At 36.0% G+C, this 22,582-nt stretch overlaps 1 protein-coding gene across 6 annotated transcripts in view; it reads right to left on the reverse strand.

Moving 5' to 3' along the window:
• Positions 1-22,582, reverse strand: part of RHBDD1 (rhomboid domain containing 1) — a 159,576-nt gene that overhangs the window by 49,500 nt on the left and 87,494 nt on the right. For 5 of the 6 annotated variants that reach the window (XM_012446201.3, XM_012446198.3, XM_012446200.3 and 2 more), the window contains one exon: positions 7,760-10,295. The exons of the other annotated variant lie outside the window; for it this stretch is intronic. In XM_012446201.3, the coding sequence (XP_012301624.2) occupies positions 10,159-10,295 (137 nt within the window). In that variant the 3' untranslated portion in view covers positions 7,760-10,158. Of the gene's footprint in view, positions 1-7,759; positions 10,296-22,582 lie in introns of those variants that run through there. 6 annotated transcript variants of the gene reach the window in all.

Below are 22,582 nucleotides of genomic sequence, written 5' to 3' on the forward strand. Positions count from 1 at the left end.
CCAAACCTGTTGGCACCTTGATCTTGAAATTCCTGCCTCTGGAGATATGAGAAAATATGTTTATGTGTAAACTACCCAGACTGTGGTATTTAGTTATGGTGGTCCTAGCAAACTAATTAATAATTAGTAATAAAAAAATCACTATTATTATGTCCTACCAATACAATATGAAAGGTAAAACAATGTAATGATAAAGTACATAGACTGTGAAACAAAACTGCCTGGGTTCCACACAATCTCAGCCCTACCCTTTATTACCTATGGGACCTATGTCAGCCTCCCAGCCATGTATACACACATACACAGGTCACTTGCAATGCTGCTGGTATGTTCACTACTTAAGTATTCTATCTGTCAATCTTTAAGCCAAATAAGGTGACAGAAGGTATTATAATGTCACTACGGCCACTCAGGAGGGAAATCCATGAATTCTGAGTTTAGAGTGAATGGTATCCCATTTGTATACCTCTCTTTTCTGTTTGCTGTAGGTACAATTTTTATTGCATTTTCCCAGCGTTAAGTAGTTGTCTATTTGTGTGACTGCAAGCAGCAGAGAAAGGCATGCTTTTCAGAAAATACAAGTCTTGGCATTCTTAAAGAGAGTGCTCCTGTGGTCTCATTATTCTGACAGTTAATTGACGGGAAAGAACATCCTAATTGCTTATTAACTCTGAGAGCATCCCCCTCGCCTGGTGGCAAGGTCTATGAGATACAGAGTGCACAGCAGTTGTACAACTGCTGCTCCTCCAGGAGCACAGAGTCTCAGGTTCATGTGGCTACAAAACAGCAGATGTTTTGATTTTGGTTTTAAAAAATCCTATCTATGATAGAATAGAATTTGGTGTTGAGTTATTTTCTCCTCAGAGTAATAAGATGAACCACACTGCTGATTAAATATTATTTTCTTGGGCCAAAAGGTCCTTCACAGCCATTGCATATGGAAGTTATCCTTGGTTAGACTGAAACTGCCAAAATGACAACTGATTTAAGAGGCACTCAGCGCTCTTTCACTTCCACCCACCCCTGTTGCTACCACAGGCAGGACTGTACCAAGCAAAGGCATAACAGAAACAAGCCATCAACACAGGCATTACTCAATGGCCACTAAGATCCCTTCCTGAAAGCACACAGAGAAATCCAGAAGTCCACTGCACAGGTATGCCTACAGACCAACTGTCTACGTGCTTTTGTAATATATAAATCTTGAAAATAACAATGAGCAAATAATGAAGGCTGCCAATGGGGCAGGAAATGTGGCATAACCTGACAAATGTCACAATCTCAGAGTTGTACTCAAAATGGGCCTTACTGGGCCTTAAATCAGGGACTTATTTCCCTCCTCTCCAAAATGCATGCTCTAGACAACAGCAAATTAATTGAGGTTTAAAATTTATCTTTGTCATAGCACAGTGTGCCAAAAGGAGGGCCTTGCTAAGCCCAAGAGACTCAGCTTGTTTAAAGACATAATGAAGAGAGCAGGTGTTCTATCTCGATGTCACTTCTAGAAGACACTTATTAAATACTTTATCTCCTGCAATGTCCATGGGCTAGCTACATTTTATTTTACCATCATGCTAGCCAGGGCAAGTGGTTCCCTTTTACACTCAGTGAGCTGAAAATTAAAAACTACTGGGCTTTGGGTTGTTCTGTTTTGATTTGTAAAGAATCTTGAATGCAATAATTCAAGAGTCAACTCATATCATGATTTATTTCACCTGTCTCCTATGACTGCACACTTAGGCCATCTGCAATTTTTCCAAAGCAAATGATTACAGTGTAATTTTCATCTGTTTAATATTTATAGTAATCTTAATAACTTTGTACAATTTGGGCCAGGTATCTATCATAAGAAGATCTTTGAGCCAGGTGTGGTGGCTCACGCCTGTAATCCCAACACTTTGGGAGGCCGAGGTGGGTGGATCACGAGGTCAAGAAATTGAGACCATCCTGGCCAACATGGTGAAACCCCGTCTCTACTAAAAACATTACAAAAATTAGTTGGGCATTTGGTACATGCCTGTAGTCCCAGCTACTAGGGAGGCCGAGGTGGAAGAATCGCTTGAACCCGGGAGGTGGAGGTTGCAGTGAGCCAAGACTGCACCACTGTGCTCCAGCCTGGCAATGGAGCAAGACACTGTCTCAAAAAAAAAAAAAAAAAAAAAAAAGATCTTCGGTCCTCCGAATGAGATTCATGAAGATATACAAATACATGACTCTCATGTGGCTCTCCATAACTAAGTACAACAGAAATACAGTTTTGAATCATTGGAGAACTGCCATGTGATGACACTAGACCACTTTAAGAGTTATTTGTGATTGTATAATAAATGGAAACCAACATATGACTCTTGGTTTTTCTCACCAGCAACACAACACAATATAATGGATGGTAGAATGTGCAAAACTGTGAGTAAGATTGTTTAAGAGAGGCAGAGCAGACGACAGTGGAAATTCGCAGGTGAGTAATTCCCATTAAGTAACTGGAGTAATGGGCAATAGCTCAACATAAAATCATGATGTCTTAAGGCACCCTTAATGCATGCACATTTATACTTTTCTGTTACAAATCATTTCTTTTCTAAAAGGAAAACTATCGAAGACAAATTGAGTCCTATTTAAGTTAACAAAACAAATCCTTAATTCAAATGTCACTAACATATTTATATGAAAAACAAATGTTTTCAAACTTGTATATGCTACAATTTTTGTAGAAACCAACAGCAGCCCAGCAGATTACTTCTGATTGTCTGCAGTAAGCAGTTTTGGGGGGTACATATCCTATGAGGTACCCGAGAGGCAGGCTTCTTGTGTAAGGAGTGTATTCCTTCCCATACAAATGATTTTTAACAGTTTTTAAATTTTTGTCAGGAATTTTTGCTTAAAAAAAATCCAAACCAAACAAAAAACATCAACAAACTTAGCCAAACATATATGAGCAGGTGAAGACAAAAGTAAGAGAAATGTCATTGTTATCTCTATAAATAATGCAGTCTTTTTAATTTAGCAAAGAATTATCAATAGTAGTCACACATACCTCAGAGTTTTCAGTTTTCTGAATTCAAGAAGATTACAACAGCCAATCTAACTCGAAGAATACAAACGTCCTCCAGCTAAGTTACATGGGACAATTATATGGTGGGCTACAGACTTACAAGAAAACCATGTTAATCTCTGACAGTTCAGCAGCAGTCTAAATATGTTTTTTCTGAAGAGGCCATAATACTGTATAATGTAAAAAGCGTCCCAATTAGGAAGAGAGACATCTGGCCCTCTAATCTGATATTTACCACTTAGAATGTGACCCTGAAAACGTCATTTAATTTCTCTGTGCCTCTGCCTCACAATCTAAAACAATGAAAGTACTTTAAAATGTTTATCTTATAGGGTTCTGTATGGGTATGTGAATTTTCCTAGCATAGTCATTACCACCTAATACTCTTTAATCTGGAAAGAATATCACCAAAATGTTTACAGTGGTTTCCTCTGGGTGCTTGTGTTATGGGTATCTTCATGGATATACCCCAAATGCAAAGTGGCTTTTCTCTGTGTGGTGAAATTACAGAATACTTTTTTGACTTCTTCTTGCTGGTTTGTCTTTTCCATAGTGAATATTACTTTCATAATCAGAACAAATGCTACACAAAATCTAAAAGACCAGAATAGATGAGCTCAAGTACCATCATCATCTCTCTCGGGCTCTCAGCATGGTCCACCTTGGGATCACTTGGAATTCAGGTGGGACTTCTTGTCAATTCCCATACTAAAACAAAACCAGAACTGCACACCAATCACAGCATGCATATAACAAGTGTTAACACACATATATCAGAACTGTTTCTCACACTTTATCACCTACTTCTCCCCCATACCTCCAAAGGCCAGGTGGATTTGCCCGTGCCAGCAGGAGAAGGGCCAAGAGTCCATTTTCAGTCAAGCCCAGAAGGCTGAAGGCTGACACAGAAGCGCACTTGAGGTTCAGCTCTAGGGAGACGCAGAGGAGCCCAAGAAAATGAGAGTCTAGGCCTGGTGCAGTGGCTCATGTCTGTAATCCCTGCACTTTGGGAGGCCGAGGCAGTGGATCACCTGAGGTCAGGAGTTCGAGATCAGCCTGGCCAACATGGCAAAACCCCATCTCTACTTTAAAAAAAAATTAGCTGGGCATGGAGGCATGTGCCTGCAATCCCAGCTACTAAGGGGGCTGAGGCAGGAGGATCACTTGAACCTGGGAGGCGGAAGCTGTAATGAGCCAAGATTGTGCCACTGCACTTCAGCCTGGGCAACAGAGTGAGACTCTGTCTCATTTAAAAAAAAAAATATATGAGTCTAATGTAGCACTTTCCAGGACCTCCAGAGAGGTCCTGACTTCCAGCCTGGCCACAGCCCAGCCTAGAGAACCAGCCTACTTCACATCTGCATTCCCAGGGCAGGACACTGTCAACAGCAATCCTGGTTTTCACATTCAATGGGCATGTACACTGTGATAGAGAATTAAGCCTCTTGTTTTCTGTTTCCTGATCTGAAACCAATGTGTCAGATATCATGACCCCTAAGCTTGCTTTCAGTGCTAGCACATTATAGTTCTATTTGAAAATGGTACTGCCTATCTCATTCTCCATCATCTATCTACTTCAGAAACAATTTGAATTATTTTTAATTAAAATTTTTAGTGAATTATCATAACCATATACAATTGTGGGCATATGTCATGATACACACACACATACACATATGCACACACACACAAATAAATTAAGCAAATGATCACAGTAATACATCTCTCCCCAAGACTTAAATGGCATTTATACTCCTAATATTCTTAACAATGTGGCTCTTTATAAACACCAAGAGACAAGTCATAGTTGAAGACAAAAATGTTAAGACAAAGCCTTTTAGAATGTTACAGACACTTTTAATGTGTACAATTAGATAGTTTATTTTGCTGTACAGAAGCTCTTTTAGATCCTTTTAGTCAAATTTTGCTTTAGTTGCAATTACTTTTGGCATCTTCATCATGCAACCTTTGCCCGTGCCTATGTCCTGAATGGTATTGCTTGGGTTTTCCTCTAGGGTATTTATTGTTTTGGGTTTTACATTTAGGTCTTTGATCCATCTTGAGTTGATTTTTGTATAAGGTGTAAGCAAGGGGTCCAGCTTTAGTATTCTGCATAGAGCTAACCAGTTTTATTAAATAGGGAATTCTTTCCCTATTGCTTGTTTTTGTCAGTTTTGTCAAAGATCAGATGGTTGTAGGTATACCGTCTTATTTCTGGGTTCTCTATTCTGTTCCATTGGTCTATGTGTCTGTTCTTGTACCACTACCATGCTGTTTTGGTTACTGTAGCCCTGTAGTACAGTTTGAAGTTGGGTAGTGTGATGCTACCAGCTTTGTTCTTTTTGCTTAGAATTGCCTTGGCTATTTGGGCTATTTTCTGGTTCCATATGAATTTTAAAGTAGTTTTTCCTAGTTCTTTGAAGAACGTCAATGGTAGTTTAATGGGAATAGCACTGAATCTATAAGTTGTTTTGGGCAATATTGCCATTTTCATGATATTGATTCTTCCTATCCATGAGCATGGAATGTTTTTCCATTTGTTTGTGTTCACTCTGATTTATTTGAGCAGTGGTTTGCAGTTCTCCTCCTGTGGAGGTCCTTCACTTCCCTTGTTAACTGTACTCCTAGGTATTTGTAGCAACTGTGAATGGGAGTTCATTCGTAATATGGCTCTCAGCTTGTCTGTTGTAGGTGTATAGGAATGCTAGCAATCTGTGCACATTAATTTTGTATCCTGAAACTTTGCTGAAGTTGCTTATCAGCTTGAGAAGCTTTTGGGCTGAGACACAGGAGATTTCTGGATATAGGATCATGTCATCTGCAAACAAATACAGTTTGACTTCCTCTCTTCCTAAATACCTTTTATTTCTTTCTCTTGCTTGATTGCCCTAGCCAGAACTTCTAACACTATTTGAATAGGAGTGGTGAGAGTGGGCATCCTTGTCTAGTGCCTGTTTTCAAGGGGAATGCTTCTAGCTTTTGCCCATTCAGTATGATATTAGCTGTGGGTTTGTCATATATGGCTCTTATTATTTGAAGGTATGTTTCTTCAATATCTTTATCAAAAGTTTTTACCATGAAGGGATGTTGAATTTTATTGAAAGACTTTTCTGCACCTATTGAGATAATCATGAGGTTTTTGTCTTCAGTTCTGTTTATGTGATGATTGATTTGTGTATGTTGAACCAGCCTTGCAACCCAGGGATGAAGCCAACTGATATGGTGGATAAGCTTTTTGACGTGCTGCTGGATTAAATTTGCCAGTATTTTATTGAGGATTTTCTCATCATTGTTCATCAGGGATATTGGCCTAAAATTTTCTTTTATTGTTGTATCTCTGCCAGGTTTTGGTATCAGGTTGCTGCTGGACTCAGAATGACTTAGCAAGGACTCAGTTTTTTGTTTTTTTCTTTCCCCAATTTTTTGTAATAGTTTCAGCAGGAATGGTACCAGCTCTTCTTTGTACCTCTGATAGAATTCAGCTGTGAATACATCTAGTCCTGAGCTTTTTTTTGGTTGGTAGGCTATTTATTACTGCTTCAATTTCAGAACTTGTTATTGGTCTCTTCAGGGATTCCATTTCTTCCTGCTTCAGTCTTAGAAGCGTGTATGTGTCCAGGAATTTATCCATTTCTCCTAGATTTTCTAATATATATGCATAGAGGTGTTTATAATACTCTCTGGTTGTTGTTTGTATTTCTGTGGGATCCGTGGCAATATCCCCCTTATCATTTCTGATTCTGCACAGCAAAAGAAACTATCAACAAAGTAAACCAGCTACAGAATGGGAGAAAATTTTTACAAACTATGCATATGATAAAGGTCTAAATTCCAGCATCTATAAAGAACTTAAATTTACAAGAAAAGAAAACTCCATTAAAAAGTATGCAAAGGACATGAAAAGACATTTTTTGATAGAAGACATACATGTGGCGAACAATCATGAAAAAAGCTCAACATCACTGATCATTACAGAAATGCAAATCAAAACCAGGAGATACCATCTCACATCAATCAGAATGGCTATTACTAAAAAGTCAAAAAATAACAAATGCTGGTGGGATTGTGGAGAAAAGTAACACTTTTACACTGTTGGTAGGAATATAAATTAGTTCAACTATTGTGGAAGACACTAGGGTGATTCCTCAAAGATCTAGAAACAGAAATATCATTTGACCTAGTAATTCCATTACTGGGTATATACCCATAGGAATATAAATTATCCTATAATAAAAACACATGCACACGCATGTTCACTGCAGCACTATTCACAATAGAAAAGACATGGAATCAACCCAAATGCTGGTCAATGATAGACTGGATAAAGAAAATGTGGTACATACACACCATGGAATACTATGTAGCCACAAAAAAAATAAAATTGTGTGTTTTGCAAGGACATGGGTGGAGCTGCAGGCTATTGTCCTTAGCAAACACAGAAACAGAAAAGTATATATCATATGCATGTTTTCACTTGTAAGTGAGAGCTAAATGTTGAGAACACATGGACACATGGAGAGGAACAATGCACAGTGGGGCCTATTGTAGGGTGGAGTGTAGGAGGAGGAAGAGGATCAGGAAAAATAACTAGATTATTAGGTTTAATACCTGGGTGGTGAAATAGTCTGTATAACAAACCTCTAATATCCTGCACATGTACCCCTGAACTTAAAATAAAAGTTAAGAAAAGAAAGGAATTAGAAAGGCTCAAATTAAAAGATAAGAAAATTTTATTTACTGAAAATATCAACTATTGAGTTTATAAAAAAAAGTCTGGTTGTTTTCAGCTCAAAAAAGTGGGTACTGTTTTATTTTTTAGTAGAGATACATAGTATAAAAACTTGTTCAAACCCTCGATTTTTGTTGAATAAGAACATAAGATTCATTGCTATTAAAGTACTGTGTGATATATCGTTTCCAAATTAATACATTTTTACAAAAATGACATGAGTTTGTGAATCAGGCCTAAAGTAATAGTTTTCTTCAATTATATTTGATTTCATTAAATTCAGTATATACACATCAAAAACTTCTAAGACTAAAAACTGTATGAATAACTTGAATATCCAAATCATTGTATTATAATAAACTTAATTTTCTGTAAATTCTTTCATAACTTAGGGAATCATGGTTGCTGAACTAGAGAATGTCACATACTGATAAGTAAAGCAATTACCTCACTTGAAGTCAAAAGTTACTATATTTCTTTCCTAAATCTACTATATTGCTTAGCTTAACCGACATAGGTCATTTAAATCTCTTGTCGTTTGGCAGAAAGAAGAGTATTTTTACCTTGATAGTAATGAACAAGATTTATTCATTATAGAAGCCTACAATGCTTAACTTCTTATAATGCTGACACACATGAGAGGCTCAATAAGGTTCTTTCGAGTGGCAGAATGAATGACGATACTGAGCAACATCACGGATGTGCAAAGAAAAATTTCTGAAATCATTAAGATTTGGTAGCTCAAAACATAGTCTCCATCAGTCATAGGGGATAAGTGGGTAGAATTAATTCATTACAATTTTGTTTATGCTTTTACTGCTAAATCTTCTCATCAGCATCCAAATGATGCCTTTCAATAAATGATATTATGGGGGTAGGTGGTAGAGAAAAGATTACATATAAATTAATTCACAGATAAATATTAATGTCAGTTTCCCAAACATTTAAATTCCATGTATCTCTCTCTCTCTTTCTTTTTTAAAGTAATGGCTGAGCTACAGTTAATATTTTAAAATATAGAACCTAATTTCATAGATTTGAAAAAGTATAGGTAGATACAAGTACAATCTAGATATAAGCACAATCTTCTAGCACTGTAAAGGCAGATAAAAGCACAATCTGGATATAAGCACAATCTGTTGTAAAATTTCACATCTAGACACATTCTCAGATATCAAACTTTATTCACTGAAATGAAAACCTTCAATACACAGAGCAGCAAGTAAGAATCAGTAATCTAAAGCAAGTGTTGTTTTGCATTGAAATTGCTTTTAGACAATCTGGCAGATGGTACTTTTTTATTACCTAGAAAGTTTTCCTGGGGGAGAACACACCAAATTACTTTAAAAAAAAGAAGTTAAGTGGTCACGCAGAATTAGTCATACATCTTTGTCCTGGCTGTAATGCCTCTGCTATGCCAAGCAAGGCAGCAGTGAAAATTTGCATACATTAAAAATTGCCAATTGCATTATGCCTGCACTGGGCCAATAAAGGCTCGTATAATCAGGCAACTGAATAAGGTACTACCATCTAATACATGTGTTTATCAAGTTAGATCTGCTTTGTAGAGCTGTTTGATTTTATCTTTCAGAAATCTTTCATTGATAAGCCCTGACACCTGTATGTCAAAAACTCACCAATATTCCTGACATCTCCCCAAATTCCCACCTCTTTTTAGCTACATTCTTTTCAGAATAATGAAACTGGAAGAGACTTGAAGCATACTCAATTCAATTTCTTCAATATAAAAAAAAATAAAAATAAAACTGAGATCTGATCAGATTCACTGACTCATAGCACAAATAAAGTTATTTAACATTCATACTAGGACTGAAACTCAGTTCACTGAAATTCCCATCATTTTCTCTTTGTAACACACCATAAAAGATGAAAAGAACATGAACATAATTTATCCAATTTTTCACAAAAATTTCCATACAAATAAGACAAATATTACTTTTACATACCTTGATGTTGCATCAGAAGAAATAAAAATGTACACCTTAATTAAATAAATTATCTCCCTTTTTTTAACTTAAAGTGTATCTCAATAGGGCCCTATGAATATATATGATGCTTATAAACAGGATTCAAGGGATCATTAAATGCTCTGTTAACAAAGCACTACATATTAATTTGGAATCTAAATATTTTTTCCAATATAGCTTTCCTGGTTTTTACATCTAGAGACTAAGAAACAAAGCAGCAATCAGTTTCATTCTCAAGCCAAGGCCTTTGTAGTATATTCCACCATAGTTTCAAACATGCTACCCAGCAACCCCAACTGTGTTGCACAGGGTTGGGGGGTGACAATTCTGCTTGATTTTCTCACAAGACAGCCAAAGTGTGACTGTGGCCATTCGCCTTTTAGAAGAATCTAAGAAAAGAAGCACAAGTTACTCCACATGTCAGTAAGGATTTCCGGCTTCAACCAGTACCCATGCTGCAGGCTGGCAGATAGAAATTGAAAAGGACAGAGCTTTGTATCCAGCGCCAGCTGAACCTGGTGGCAGGCTATTAAAAAAAAAAAAAAGGCACAAATTATACATGGAGGGATGTGAGGGAGTGGGGAGAAAAAAAATGCAAGGAGCTAATGTTCCTAGTTGGCATCTGCCTTTTGACTCAAAGAAAAAGATGGCTCCTTTCCAAAATTTTTCTATTACTTTGGTATCAGCCACCTTTTGGACTCGTTTATAAAAGCTGAGACTGCCAATAGAACAAGACAAGATTTCTGTTAGTAGTAGTAAACATGCAAGCCCCTTGAAATAATATAAATTTTGATATTTCTTCTACAAAGGTAACTTAGGCATTATTATTCCTGGCATTATCTTTAGGACATGTAATTACGGCCAGGTACTATTATGAATTATGATAATAGCAAATTTTGAGGCTAAAAGTTGCTACCTTGATTTAATTTACCCTTACAATTTATTTAACTAAAGAAGAGGTTGAAAGAATAGTCATGTATCACTTAACAACAGGGATGTGTTCTGAAACAATGTGTCATTAGGCAATTCTGTCACTGTGTAATCACTATAAAGTATACTTACACAAACCTACATGGCATAGTCTACTACACATGTAGGCTATATGGTATAGCCTATTGCTCCTAGGCTACAAAACTCTATACCACATTTCTGCACTGAATACCATAAGTAAGTGTAACGCAATGGTAAGTGTTTGTGTATTTAAACATAGAAAAGGTACAGTAAAAATATAGTTTTATAATGTTGTGGGACCACCATCACATATGTGGTCTGTTGCTGAGTGAAACATTATGCAGTGTATGATCACAAATGGTACTGGATGCTTCTTTGGGGTACTGGCATTCTTTCTACCAAATGAACTTATTAGTGGGTCTTTTCAAAACTCAGTATTAGTGGTAACTATTACAAAAAACCAAAATCAGGTAAACAGTATGCAAGGAATGATAATTCAAATCCCAATGAAGAATAAGGAAAGCGCCTAGCTTCCTCTTGGGATGTAGAAAGCTGGAAAGGGTATCATTCTCATCCTTACAAAAAACATAAATGCTACATAGTCCACAAATTAATAACTTAATTTTTTTAATTGGGAAGCCTCCCAAGCCAGAATAGGCTCAGAGACACTACCTAATAACTTTTCTTGAACCCATCAAAGACCTGAGGTAGTAGACCAACCAACTAAACAAACAGCACTTGCTTACCCAGGACAGACTCTGCTGGACACCAGTGAAAAGAATTTGGCCAACATTTTGAGAAGATTGTTAAAGGCTGACTGTAAGCAAGCAAGGGAACCCAGAATCCCTGGGGCCTATGATATAAAAAAATTCACATCCACTTTCAGGCTTTTCTCAGAACCTCACCTAGTCTCACAAGAGAAACCGGTGAAAGTCAAGAGAAAGCGTCCTTTGTCATTATGGTACAGCCCTGTGGAAAAAGATCAGCAGCCACTGCAGGAAATGTATGAAAGGCTGCCCAGATCCTTCTCCCCTAAATACCCTACAGAAAAATGCCTTAAATGCCTGAAAGAAGAGCAAAAACCACTGATAGGGTTTGACTGTGTCCTCACCCAAATCTCCTCTTGAATTGTAATCCCTACAATCCCCAGGTGTCAAGGGTGGGACCAGGTGGAGGTAATCGGATCACAGGGGCAGTTTTCTCCATGCTGTTCTTGTGACAGTGAGCTCTCACGAGATCTGATGGTTTTATAAGCCTCTGGCATTTCTCCTGCTTGCACTTACTCCACCCTGCCACCCTGCAAAGAAGGTGCCTGCTTCTCCTTTGCCTTCCAACATGATTGTAAGCTTCCTGAGGTCTCCCAAGCAATGTGGAACTGTGAGTCAACTAAACCTCTTTCCTTTATAAATTACCCAGTCTCAGGTATTTCTTCATAGCAGTGTGAGAATGGACTAGTAGAATCACCATTTCCCTTAGGGAGCTGGCAAAAACATAGCAACTTTAAGAAGGGAAAAGGAAGGAAAACAAAACATATTTTCTAAATCTGGGGCAAGAACACTGAGAAGGCCATACTTCCAAACCCAGGGGCACAGTGACTGCCCAATACTAGACTTAATCAGGACATACCCATAACTTGACTCTCATCACCAGACTGTAAAGCACAGAGCAACAAGTAATTGCAGTATATCACCAGGAAAGGGACAAAGGAATGGAAGGAGAACCTATCTGAGTCACAGTACAAAAGGAGGACCTGAAACTGAAGTTCAAGCAGGCACTGAGCAAAACCCTCTGGCAAATCAGGCCATCCTAAAAACAAGGTAATGGTAAAGGAATTTGAAGCCTTTGGTGTGTCCAGGGTAACCACTGCAACAATATGTATTCAATATTACTCACAATTATCACATGTAATTCAAAATACAGTATTCAATAAAAAAGTAAACAATCTGCAGGGATATAGAAGACCTGAAAAAATCTACCAGCTAAGTTCATCTAAATAACATTTAAATAGAACATTCTATCCAACAACAGCAGAATACACATTGTTTTCAGGTGCACATGACATTTTTACCAGAATGAAGTGCAATATAGCACAACCAGGTGAGATTTATCCTGGGAATGCAAACCTGCTTCAACTTTGAAAGTCAAAGTAATACAGTATGCTAATAAACAAAAAAGAAAACATATATAATCATCTCAACAGATAACCAACATTTTTAAAAGTACTATTTATAATAGCATATCTCATCCTACAAAAAGTCATAAAATACTTATGTATAAATCTAAGAAAACATACGGAGGATCTGTATGTTCAAAACTATCAAACACTGGTCAGATAAATCAAAGAAGACCTATGTATGTGGAGAAATATACCATATTCATGGATTAAAAAACTCGTTGTTAAGATGTTAATTTTCCTCAAGCTGATCTATAAAGTCAAAATCTTAGAAGGATTTTTAGTAGATATCAACAAGTTTCTTCTGAAATTCATGCAGAAAGGCAAAAGATCTAGAATACCCAAAGTAATTCTGAAAAAGAACAGAGGATCTATGCTATCTGATTTCAGGACTGATTATATAGCAAAAGAAATCAAACCATGTAGTATTAGTGAAGGACAGATTTCCTCAAAGATCAATGAAAAAATATAGAGAGTCCAGAAACAGATTTCCAATTTTTTTTTAATTTCAATAACTTTAGGGATACATGTAGTTTTTAGTTAAATGGATGAATTCTACAGTGGTGAAATCTGAGATTTTAGTGTACTCATCACCTGAGTAGTATACATTGTATCTAATATGTAGATTTTTAAATCTCTCACCGCTTTCTCACTCATTCCCCTTCATTCCCCTTTTGAGTCTCCAAAGTCTATTATACAACTCTGTATGTCTTTGCATACTCATAGTTTAGCTCCTGCTTATAAGTGAGAACATATGGTATTTGGTTTTCTATTCCTGAGTTATTAATACTTAGAATTTTGGCCTACAGCAGCTCCATCTAAGTTGCTGCAAAAGACATTATTTCATTCTTTTTTATGGCTGAGTCGAATTCCATGGTGTATATATACCACCATTTTCTTTACTCTTTGGTTTATGAACACTTAAGTTGGTTCCACATCTTTGCAATTGTTAACTATGCTGCAATAAACATATGCATGCAGATGTGTACAATGACTTCTTTTGATATAATGACTTCTTTTCCTTTGAGTAGATATCCAGTATTGGGATTGCTGAATCAAATGGAAGATCTACTTTTAGTTCTTTGAAGAATCTCCACACTGTTTTCCATAGTGGTTAACTAATTTACATTCCTACCATCCGTGTAAAAGCATTCCCTTCTCCCCACATCCATGCCAACATCTATTGCTTTTTTGACATTGTAGTAATGGCTACTGCAGTTGGCATAAGGTAGTATCTCATACTGTGGTTTTAATTTGCATTTCCCTGATGATTAGTGATGTTAAGCATTTTTCATATGTTTGTTTGGCCATTTGTATATATTCTTTTGAGAAATATCTATTCACGTCATTTGCCCACTTTTGACAGGATTTTTTTTTCTTGTTGATTCGTTTGAATTCACTGTAGATTCTAGATATTAGTCCTTTATCAGATACATAATTTGCAAATATTTCTTCCCATTCTGTGGGTTGCATGTTTACTCTGATGATTATTTATTTTGCCATGAAGAAGTTTCTTAATTTAACTTAGTCATAAATTATTTGCCCAGGCCAATGTCCAGAAGAGATTTTCCTGGGTTTTCTTCTAGAACTTTTATGGTTTTAGGTCTTAGACTTAAGTCTCCAATTCATCTTAATTTTTTTATATGGTAAGAGATAGGGATACAGTTTCATTCTTCTGCATGTGGTTATCTACTTTTCCCACTACCATTTATTGAATAGAGTGTCCATTTCACAATTAATGTTTTTGTAAGTTTTGTTGAAGACCAGTTGGTTTTAAGTATTTGGCTTTATTTCTGGGTTCTCTATTCTTTTCCGTTGGTCTTTGTATCTACTTTTATATCAGTACCATGCTGTTTTGGTTACTGCTGCAGTAACCAAAACATGGTACTGATATAAAAGTAGTACTGATATAAAAGTAGATACAAATGGTACTGATATAAAAGTATATAAAATGGTACTGATATCAGCATGGTACTGATATAAAAGTAGATACAAAGTATGAGATACTACCTTACGCCACCTGGAGTGTAATTTGAAGTCCGGTAATGTAATGCCTCCAGATTTGTTCTTTTTGCTTAGGATAGCTTTGGCTATTCAGGCTCTTTTTTTGGTTCCATGTGAATATTAGGATTATTTCTTCCATTTCTGTGAAAAACAGTGTTAATGTCTTGATAGGAATTGCACTGAATACACAGATTGCTTTGGGCATTCTGGTCATTTTCATGATACTGATTTTGATTCTTCCAATACTTGAACATGGGACATATTTCAATTTGTTTGTTCGTATCATGTATGATTTCTTTGAGGAGTATTTTACAGTTTTCCTTGTAGAGATCTTTCACCTCCTTCATTAAGTTTATTTCCATGTTTTTGTTTGTTTGTTTGTTTTGTTTTCTTTTTTGCAGTTATCATAAAAGTAATTGAGTTCTTGATTTCATTGTCAGCTTAGTGGTTGCTGGTGTATAGCAGTGCTACTGATTTGTATACATTAATTTTGTAACCTGAGACTTTACTGAATCTGTTTATAAAACCTAGGAAGTCTTTTGTAGTAGTATTTTGGGTTTTCTAAGTATACAATCCTTTCATCAGCAAACAGAGACATTTTGACTCTCTTCCAATTTGAATATCCTTTCTTTCTCTTGCCTGATGGCTCTAGCTAGGACTTCTAGTAATGTGTTGAATAGAGTGGTGAAAGTGGCCATTCTTGTTTTGTTCTAGGTCTTAGGGGGAATTCTTTTCAACTTTTTTTTTTATATTTTTTCATAAAATTCTAATTTTTTAATTGACATACAGGAGTTGTACATATTTAAAGGGTACTTAATGATGTTTTGCTACACATAGTGTATACTAATATGATCAGGTTAATTAGCATATCCTCATCTCAAACATTTATCATTTCTTTGTGATGGAAATATTCAATATCCTCCTTCTAGCTATTTGAAACTATTACTGTTAACTATAGTCATCTACGGTGGTGTAGTACACATGAACTTACTCCTCTTATCTTGCTATAATTTTGTAACCTTTAGCAAATCTCTTCCTATCCCTCCTGGAAATGTACCTTTTATATTATATTATATTATTTTATTTATTTATTCTTTTCAACTTTTCTCCCAGTCAGTATGATGTTGGCTGTAGGTTTGTCACAGATAGCTATTATTTTTTTGAAGTATGTTTCTTCAATTCTTAGTTTGTTGACATTTTTTATCATAAAGGGATGCTGGATTTCAGCAAATGCTTTCCCTGCATTTACTGAGATAAATACAGTTTTTGTTTTTAATTCTGTTTGTGTGATAGATTACATTTATTGACTTGTGTACGTATGCTGAACCATTCTTACAACTCTGGGATGAAACTCATTTGTTCATGGTAAATTACTGTTTTGATATGCTGTTGGGTTCACTTTGCTAGTATTTTGTTGAGAGTTTTTGCATCTACATTTATTTGTATTTTTCTTCTTTTGTTATGTCCTTTCGTGGCTTTGGCGTCAGGATGATACTGGCTTCACAGGATAAGTTAGAGAGGATTCCCTCTTTCTCAGTCTTTTGGAATAGTTTAAGTAGGACTGGTACCAATTATTTGAATGTCTGGTAGAATTTGGCTGTGAATCTGTCTGGCACTGGGCTTTTTTTGTTGGCAAGTTTTAAAATTATGGATTAAATCTCACTGGTTATTATTGTTCTGTTCAGGATTTCTATTTCTTGTTGATTAAAGTTAGGAGGGTTGTATGTTTCCAGGGATTTCTCCATTTCTCCTCTGAATTTTCTAGTTTGTATGCATAGAGGTGTTCACAGTAATCTCAAATGATCTTTTGTATTTCTGCTGTGGTGGTTGTAATGTCTCCATTTTCATTTCTAATTAAGCTTATTTGAGTCTTTTCTTTTCATGGTTAAGCCAGCTATGGTCTATGATTTTGTTTATCTTTTCAAAGAGCCAATTTTTTGTTTCATTGATCTTTTGGTATTTGTTTGGTTGCAAATTCATTTAATTCTGCTCTGATCTTTGTTATTTCTTTTCTTCTTCTAGCTTTAGGTTTAATTGGTTCCATTTCTCTACTTCCTGGAGGTGTGACATTAGGTTGTCAATTTGTGATCTTTCAGACTTTCTGATGTAGGCACTTAGCCCTATAAACTTTCCTCTTAGCACTGCTTTTGCTGTATCCCAGAGGTTTTGATATCTTGTGTCACTATTATCAATCATCTTGAGGAATTATTTAATTTCCATCTTGATATCATTGTTAACCCAAAAGTCATAAAGGAGCATATTTGCTTATTTCTATGTGTTTGTATGGTTTTGAGGATTCCTTTTAGAATTGATTTCTAGTTTTACTCTGCAAGGGTCTGAGAAGATATTTGATATGATTTCAATTTTTTACATTTTCAGAAATATATTGACATAAACATATTCAATAGCTGTTTCAACAAATGGTGCTGAAATATTTGGAAGTTCACAAGCAAAAATGAACTTTGCTTCATACCTCACATCTTATATAAAAACTAACTCAAAATAGGCTATCTATCTAAATGTAAATGTTAAGACCATGAAATTTCTAAGAGAAAATATAGCAGAAAATTATGGTCTTGTAAATCTTTTGACCTGACTCAACACTAAAAGCTTGATAAATTGATAAATTGTGCTTCATCAAAATTATAAACTTTTGTGTCACAAAAGATACTGTTAAGAGAATGGGAAAAAAGCCACAGACTCAGGGAAAATATTTGCAAATCACATATCTTATGAAGGGCTTTTATTCAGAATATATAAAGAATTCCCAAAACTCAATGATAAAAAAACAAACAATCCAATTAAAAGTAGACAAAATAATGGAACAGAAACTTCAGCAAAGAAGATATATAGGTAGCCAATAAACAGAAAGAAACATCATTAGTCATTAAGGAAATATAAACTAAAACACAACCTGACACCTATTAGAATTGCTAAGATAAAAACAACTGAAAAGACCAAATGCTGGGAGGACCTAGAGCAACTGGAACTCTCATATACTGCTGACAGGAATGAAAACTGGTACAAACAGTTTGGAAAACAGGCAGATTCTTACAAAACATAAATTCACCACATATAACCGAGACACCCTACTCCTAGGTGCTTATCTAGGTGACATGAAAACTTATATTCACACAAATTCACACAAATTATATGACATATAATTTGTCATATGATTCCCACAAACTATATGACATGCTGGAAAAAGCAAAGTTATGGAGTGGAAAAGAGAACAGTGCTTGTTGATGATCAAGGGTCAGGGGAGGTTGACTACAGAGGGGGAGTGATGGGTAATTTTCTGGAGTGATACAACTGTGCTGTATCTAGATTGTTATGATAAACAACTCTATGCTTCTGTCAAAGCTTAAATAACTGTACACTACAAGGAGTAAATTTTACTATAAATAAATTTTAAAGAAATAAAAAATAACAAGGAACCCAAAGAAATAACTGATAGTCTTATAAAAATCAACAAGGACTACAAAAACCATTACTTGAAAGGTTATCAAGTAATTTTTAGGAAATAGGATGTTCGTATGGTAACACAGTATCACCTCATGTGGAAAGTCTTATAAAAATCAACAAGGACTACAAAAACCATTACTTGAAAGGTTATCAAGTAATTTTTAGGAAATAGGATGTTCGTATGGTAACACAGTATCACCTCATGTGGAATGTATAAAAAGAAAGGGGAAAATGTACCTTTGTAACAGAGATATTTGTCAGTCACCTTTTCAAACTAGTAACCGAGTTTAGCAGTACTAGTGGGATGGCTCGGCGCTGTGTATCTCCTGACCTGATGCAATCTCAAGAACACAGCATTACCTACGACATTTTCTTGCTAAAAATGTGTAATCCAAATCCAATTAATCAAGTTCTCAAATGTAAGTGCCAATATACAGCAACGCAGAGAACTATTTAAAAATGCCATGAAAGAAATAATCAGATACTTATCATTCAATGAGACTGGTGTCCTGAAAAATTAAATTATAAAAATGGCAGGGTATGGTTTTATATTAAAAAGAAATAATCAAATGCAACATTAGAACCTTGAAAACCTGACTATTAAAGATACTCTTTGAGAAAATTGGAAAATTTAGTATTTGGACTAAATTTTAGATGTTATTAGGGAATTCCTGCTAATTTTCTTTGATGTGACCATGATGTTGTAGATTAGTAGCAGAAAGGCCCTTATTTTTAAAAGTTACACAATGAAGGATTTAGAGACAAAGTAACAGGATGTCTCCAACCTAATGTCAGAGGGTTCAGCCCAAACAATTCTAGTTTCTCTATTCTTCTCTCCCTCCATCTCCCCCTCCTCCCTTTCCCCTCTCAAACACATACACACATAAACACACAAATTCTACATACAAATAAATGTAGGAAATACTGCAAACCATATCTCCTTGAATATCCACAACTACACTGGTATCTAATTAGTTCCACAATTAAGAAACCAATTACTTACATATATACCAAGCTTATTTGACCACAAAATTTTATTTTGAATGAATGTCTGAATAGCATATGAAACTAGTTTCAAGGAAACAGATCTAAAAAGACTTTTGAAGTGCATTATACAGTAACTGACAATGGCAAAGGAACAGCTTTATACAAATTTACATTAATTTGAATTTTATTTTCCTTTGAAACCTTTGTAATTGTCTCACTAAGTGTAAGACACCAAGAAGACATTTGTTAAAAGGCCTTTTTCATTTTTTTCCTATGGAAAAGGATTTGGTTTGAGTTGGCTTATTTGATAATATTCTGGCCATATGGTACATACTATTTTGCACCTTACTTTTTTTTCATCCAGCAATTACACTGTAATCCTATTTTCATGCCACTAAACTTTTCCAAAATGTTATTTTTAATAGATGCAGAATATTTCCATTTTACAATGAGACCATAACTGATTTAACCCTTGCACACACTGTTGTGCAAATTTCAATGTATTTAAGTTTTTGTTATTAAATTTAATCAGGGAATAAGTAACTTATAAACAAATATTAGACCAAATCTCTATTATTTCCTCAGTCTAGATTCTTAGTCAAGGAATCATTGAAGGCAAGCCTCTTGATTATACATTTCCAATGTGTTTTCCAGAAAAGTTATGCCAATCTGCATTCATATCAGCAGCATATAGAAATGCCTGTTATCACTACTAACATTAAATATGGTGAGATGGAGGGAAGTGGAGCAAGATGGCCAAACAGAAACCTTTACAGATCATCCTCCCCATAGGAACACCAAACTTAAGAAATATCTGCAGAAAAAATCACCTTCACAAGAACCAAAGATAACGTGAGTGATCACTGTATCTGGTTTTAACTTCACATCACTGAAAGAGGCACTGAAGAGAGAAGGAAAGACAGTCTTGAATTGCCAGTGCCACTCTTCATCCATCCCCTGGTAGCACAGAAAGAGAATCTGTGCACTTGGGAAAGGGAGAGCACAGTGATTGTGGACATCCCCTGGAACTCAGCACTGCCAGAAAGCAATACTGGACAGGACTCAGCCAGCACCCAGGGAGTCAGCCTTTAGACCAGTCCAAGCCAGAGGGGAATTGCCCATCCCAATGGTCAGAACCTGAGTTCCATCACGCCCTGACACCATAGGCAAAAGTGCTCTGGAGTTCCTAAATAAACTTGAAAGGTAGTCTGAGCCACAAGGACTGCAATTCTTGGGTAAGTTCTGGTGCTGTGCTGGGCTCAGAGCCAGTGGACTTGGGGAGCATGCCTTCCAGTGAGATATCAGCTGGGACAGCCAACTTGCAGCTCTGGAAGAGACTCCTTCCCAGTGTTTGAGGAGAGGAAATGGAAGAGTAAAGAAAAATTTGTTTTGCAACTTGGATACCAGCTCAGCCACAGAAGGATAGGGTACTGATCAGAGTCCTGAGGCCCCTACTCCAGGCTCTAGCTACCAGGCATCATTTCTAGACACTTCCTGGGCCAGAAGAAAACCTTCTTCCTTGAAGAAAAAGACTCAATCCTAGCAGGACTCATCACCTGCTGACTAAAGGGCTCTAGGTACCTGAATAGGCCACTGTGGTAAACAGGCAGTACTCACCCAGTGGTATCTGGTAAGACTCAGAGACACGCTTGCTTCGGGTGTGATCCAAGCACATTCCCAGTATGGTGGCTATAGGGAGAGACTCCTTCTGCTTAAGGAAAGAAGTGAGGAAAGCAAAGGGAACTTTGTCTTGCAGCTTAGGTACCAGCTTGGCCACAGAAGGGCAGAGCATCAAGCAAGCTCTTGGGGTACCTGATTCTAGGCTTTGGCTCTTGGAAATAATTTCTGGACCTGTCCTGGGCCAGAGAGGACCCCACTTCCCTGAAGAGAGAGACTCCTATCAGATAAATTTGACGAAGAGATTGAAATCATTAAAACAAATCAAGAAGAAATTCTGGAGTTGAAAAATGTAATCAACATACCGAAGAATGCATCACAATTGATCAAGCAGAAGAAAGAATTAGTGACCCCAAAGACAGGATATTTGAAACTACAAGGTGAGAGGAAACAAAAGAAAAAATAATAAAAAAGAATGAAGCACACCTTCAATATCCAGAAAACAGCCCTAAAGGTACAAATCAAAGTGTTATTGGCCTTAAAGAAGATGTAGGGGGACAGAGAGACAGAGGGAGAAAGTTTATTCAAAACAATAACAACTTGCCAAACCTAGAGAAAGATGTCAATATTCAAGTACAAGACAGTTACAGAATATCAAACAAATTTGACCCAAATAAGACTACCTCAAAACATTTACTAATCAAACTCCCAAAGGTCAAGGAAAAAGAAAGGATCCTAAAAACAGCAAGAGAAAAGAAACAAATAACATACAATGGAGTTCCAATAGTTCTGACAGAAGACTTCAGTGGAAACCTTACAGGCAAGGAGAAAACGGCATGATATATTTAAAGCACAGAAGGGAAAAAACCCTTTTACCCTAGAATAGTATATCCAGCGAAAATGTCCTTCAAACATGAAAGAGAAATAAATAATTTCCCAAGAAAAGCTGAGAGGTTTCATCAATGTCAGACATGTCCTACAAGAAATGCTAAAGGGAGTTCTTCAATCTGAAAGAAAAGGATGTTAACAAGCAATAAAAAAAAAACTATTATTTAGGTGCAAAACTCACTGGTAATAGTAACCCCAGAGAAAAACAGAATTAAAAAACACACTGTAACTGTGGTGCGTAAACTATTCATATATTGAGTAGAAAGACTAAAAGATGAACCAATAAAAAATAATAACAACAATTTTTCAAACATAAACAGTATAATAAAATATAAGTAGAAACAACAAAAGGTAAAACTTTAAACTTTTAAGTTTTAAGACTTTAAGTTTTAGCTTTTGTGGTTTCTACTTATATTTTATTATAAAAGCTAAAAACCAGGGGACAAAGTTTAAGTAATAAAACATAACAGTATGAGAAAATATAAGTAGAACCCACAAAAGCTAAAACCCAGGGGGACAAAGTTAAAGTCTAGAGTTTTTATTTACTTTATCTTTGCTTGCTAGCTTGTTTGTTTAGGCAATCAGTGTTAAGTTGTTATCAGTTTAAAATAATAGGACATATTAATTTCAAGCCTCATGGTAATCAGAAATCAAAAAGTATACAACAGATACACAAAAAATAAAAAGCAAGAAATTAAAACACACCTCCAGAGAACATCACTCACTAA

This window comes from Aotus nancymaae, unplaced genomic scaffold (genome assembly GCF_030222135.1).
Source record: "Aotus nancymaae isolate 86718 unplaced genomic scaffold, 86718_ANA_hifiasm-v0.15.2.pri h1tg000008l, whole genome shotgun sequence".
Taxonomy (NCBI): domain Eukaryota; kingdom Metazoa; phylum Chordata; class Mammalia; order Primates; family Aotidae; genus Aotus; species Aotus nancymaae.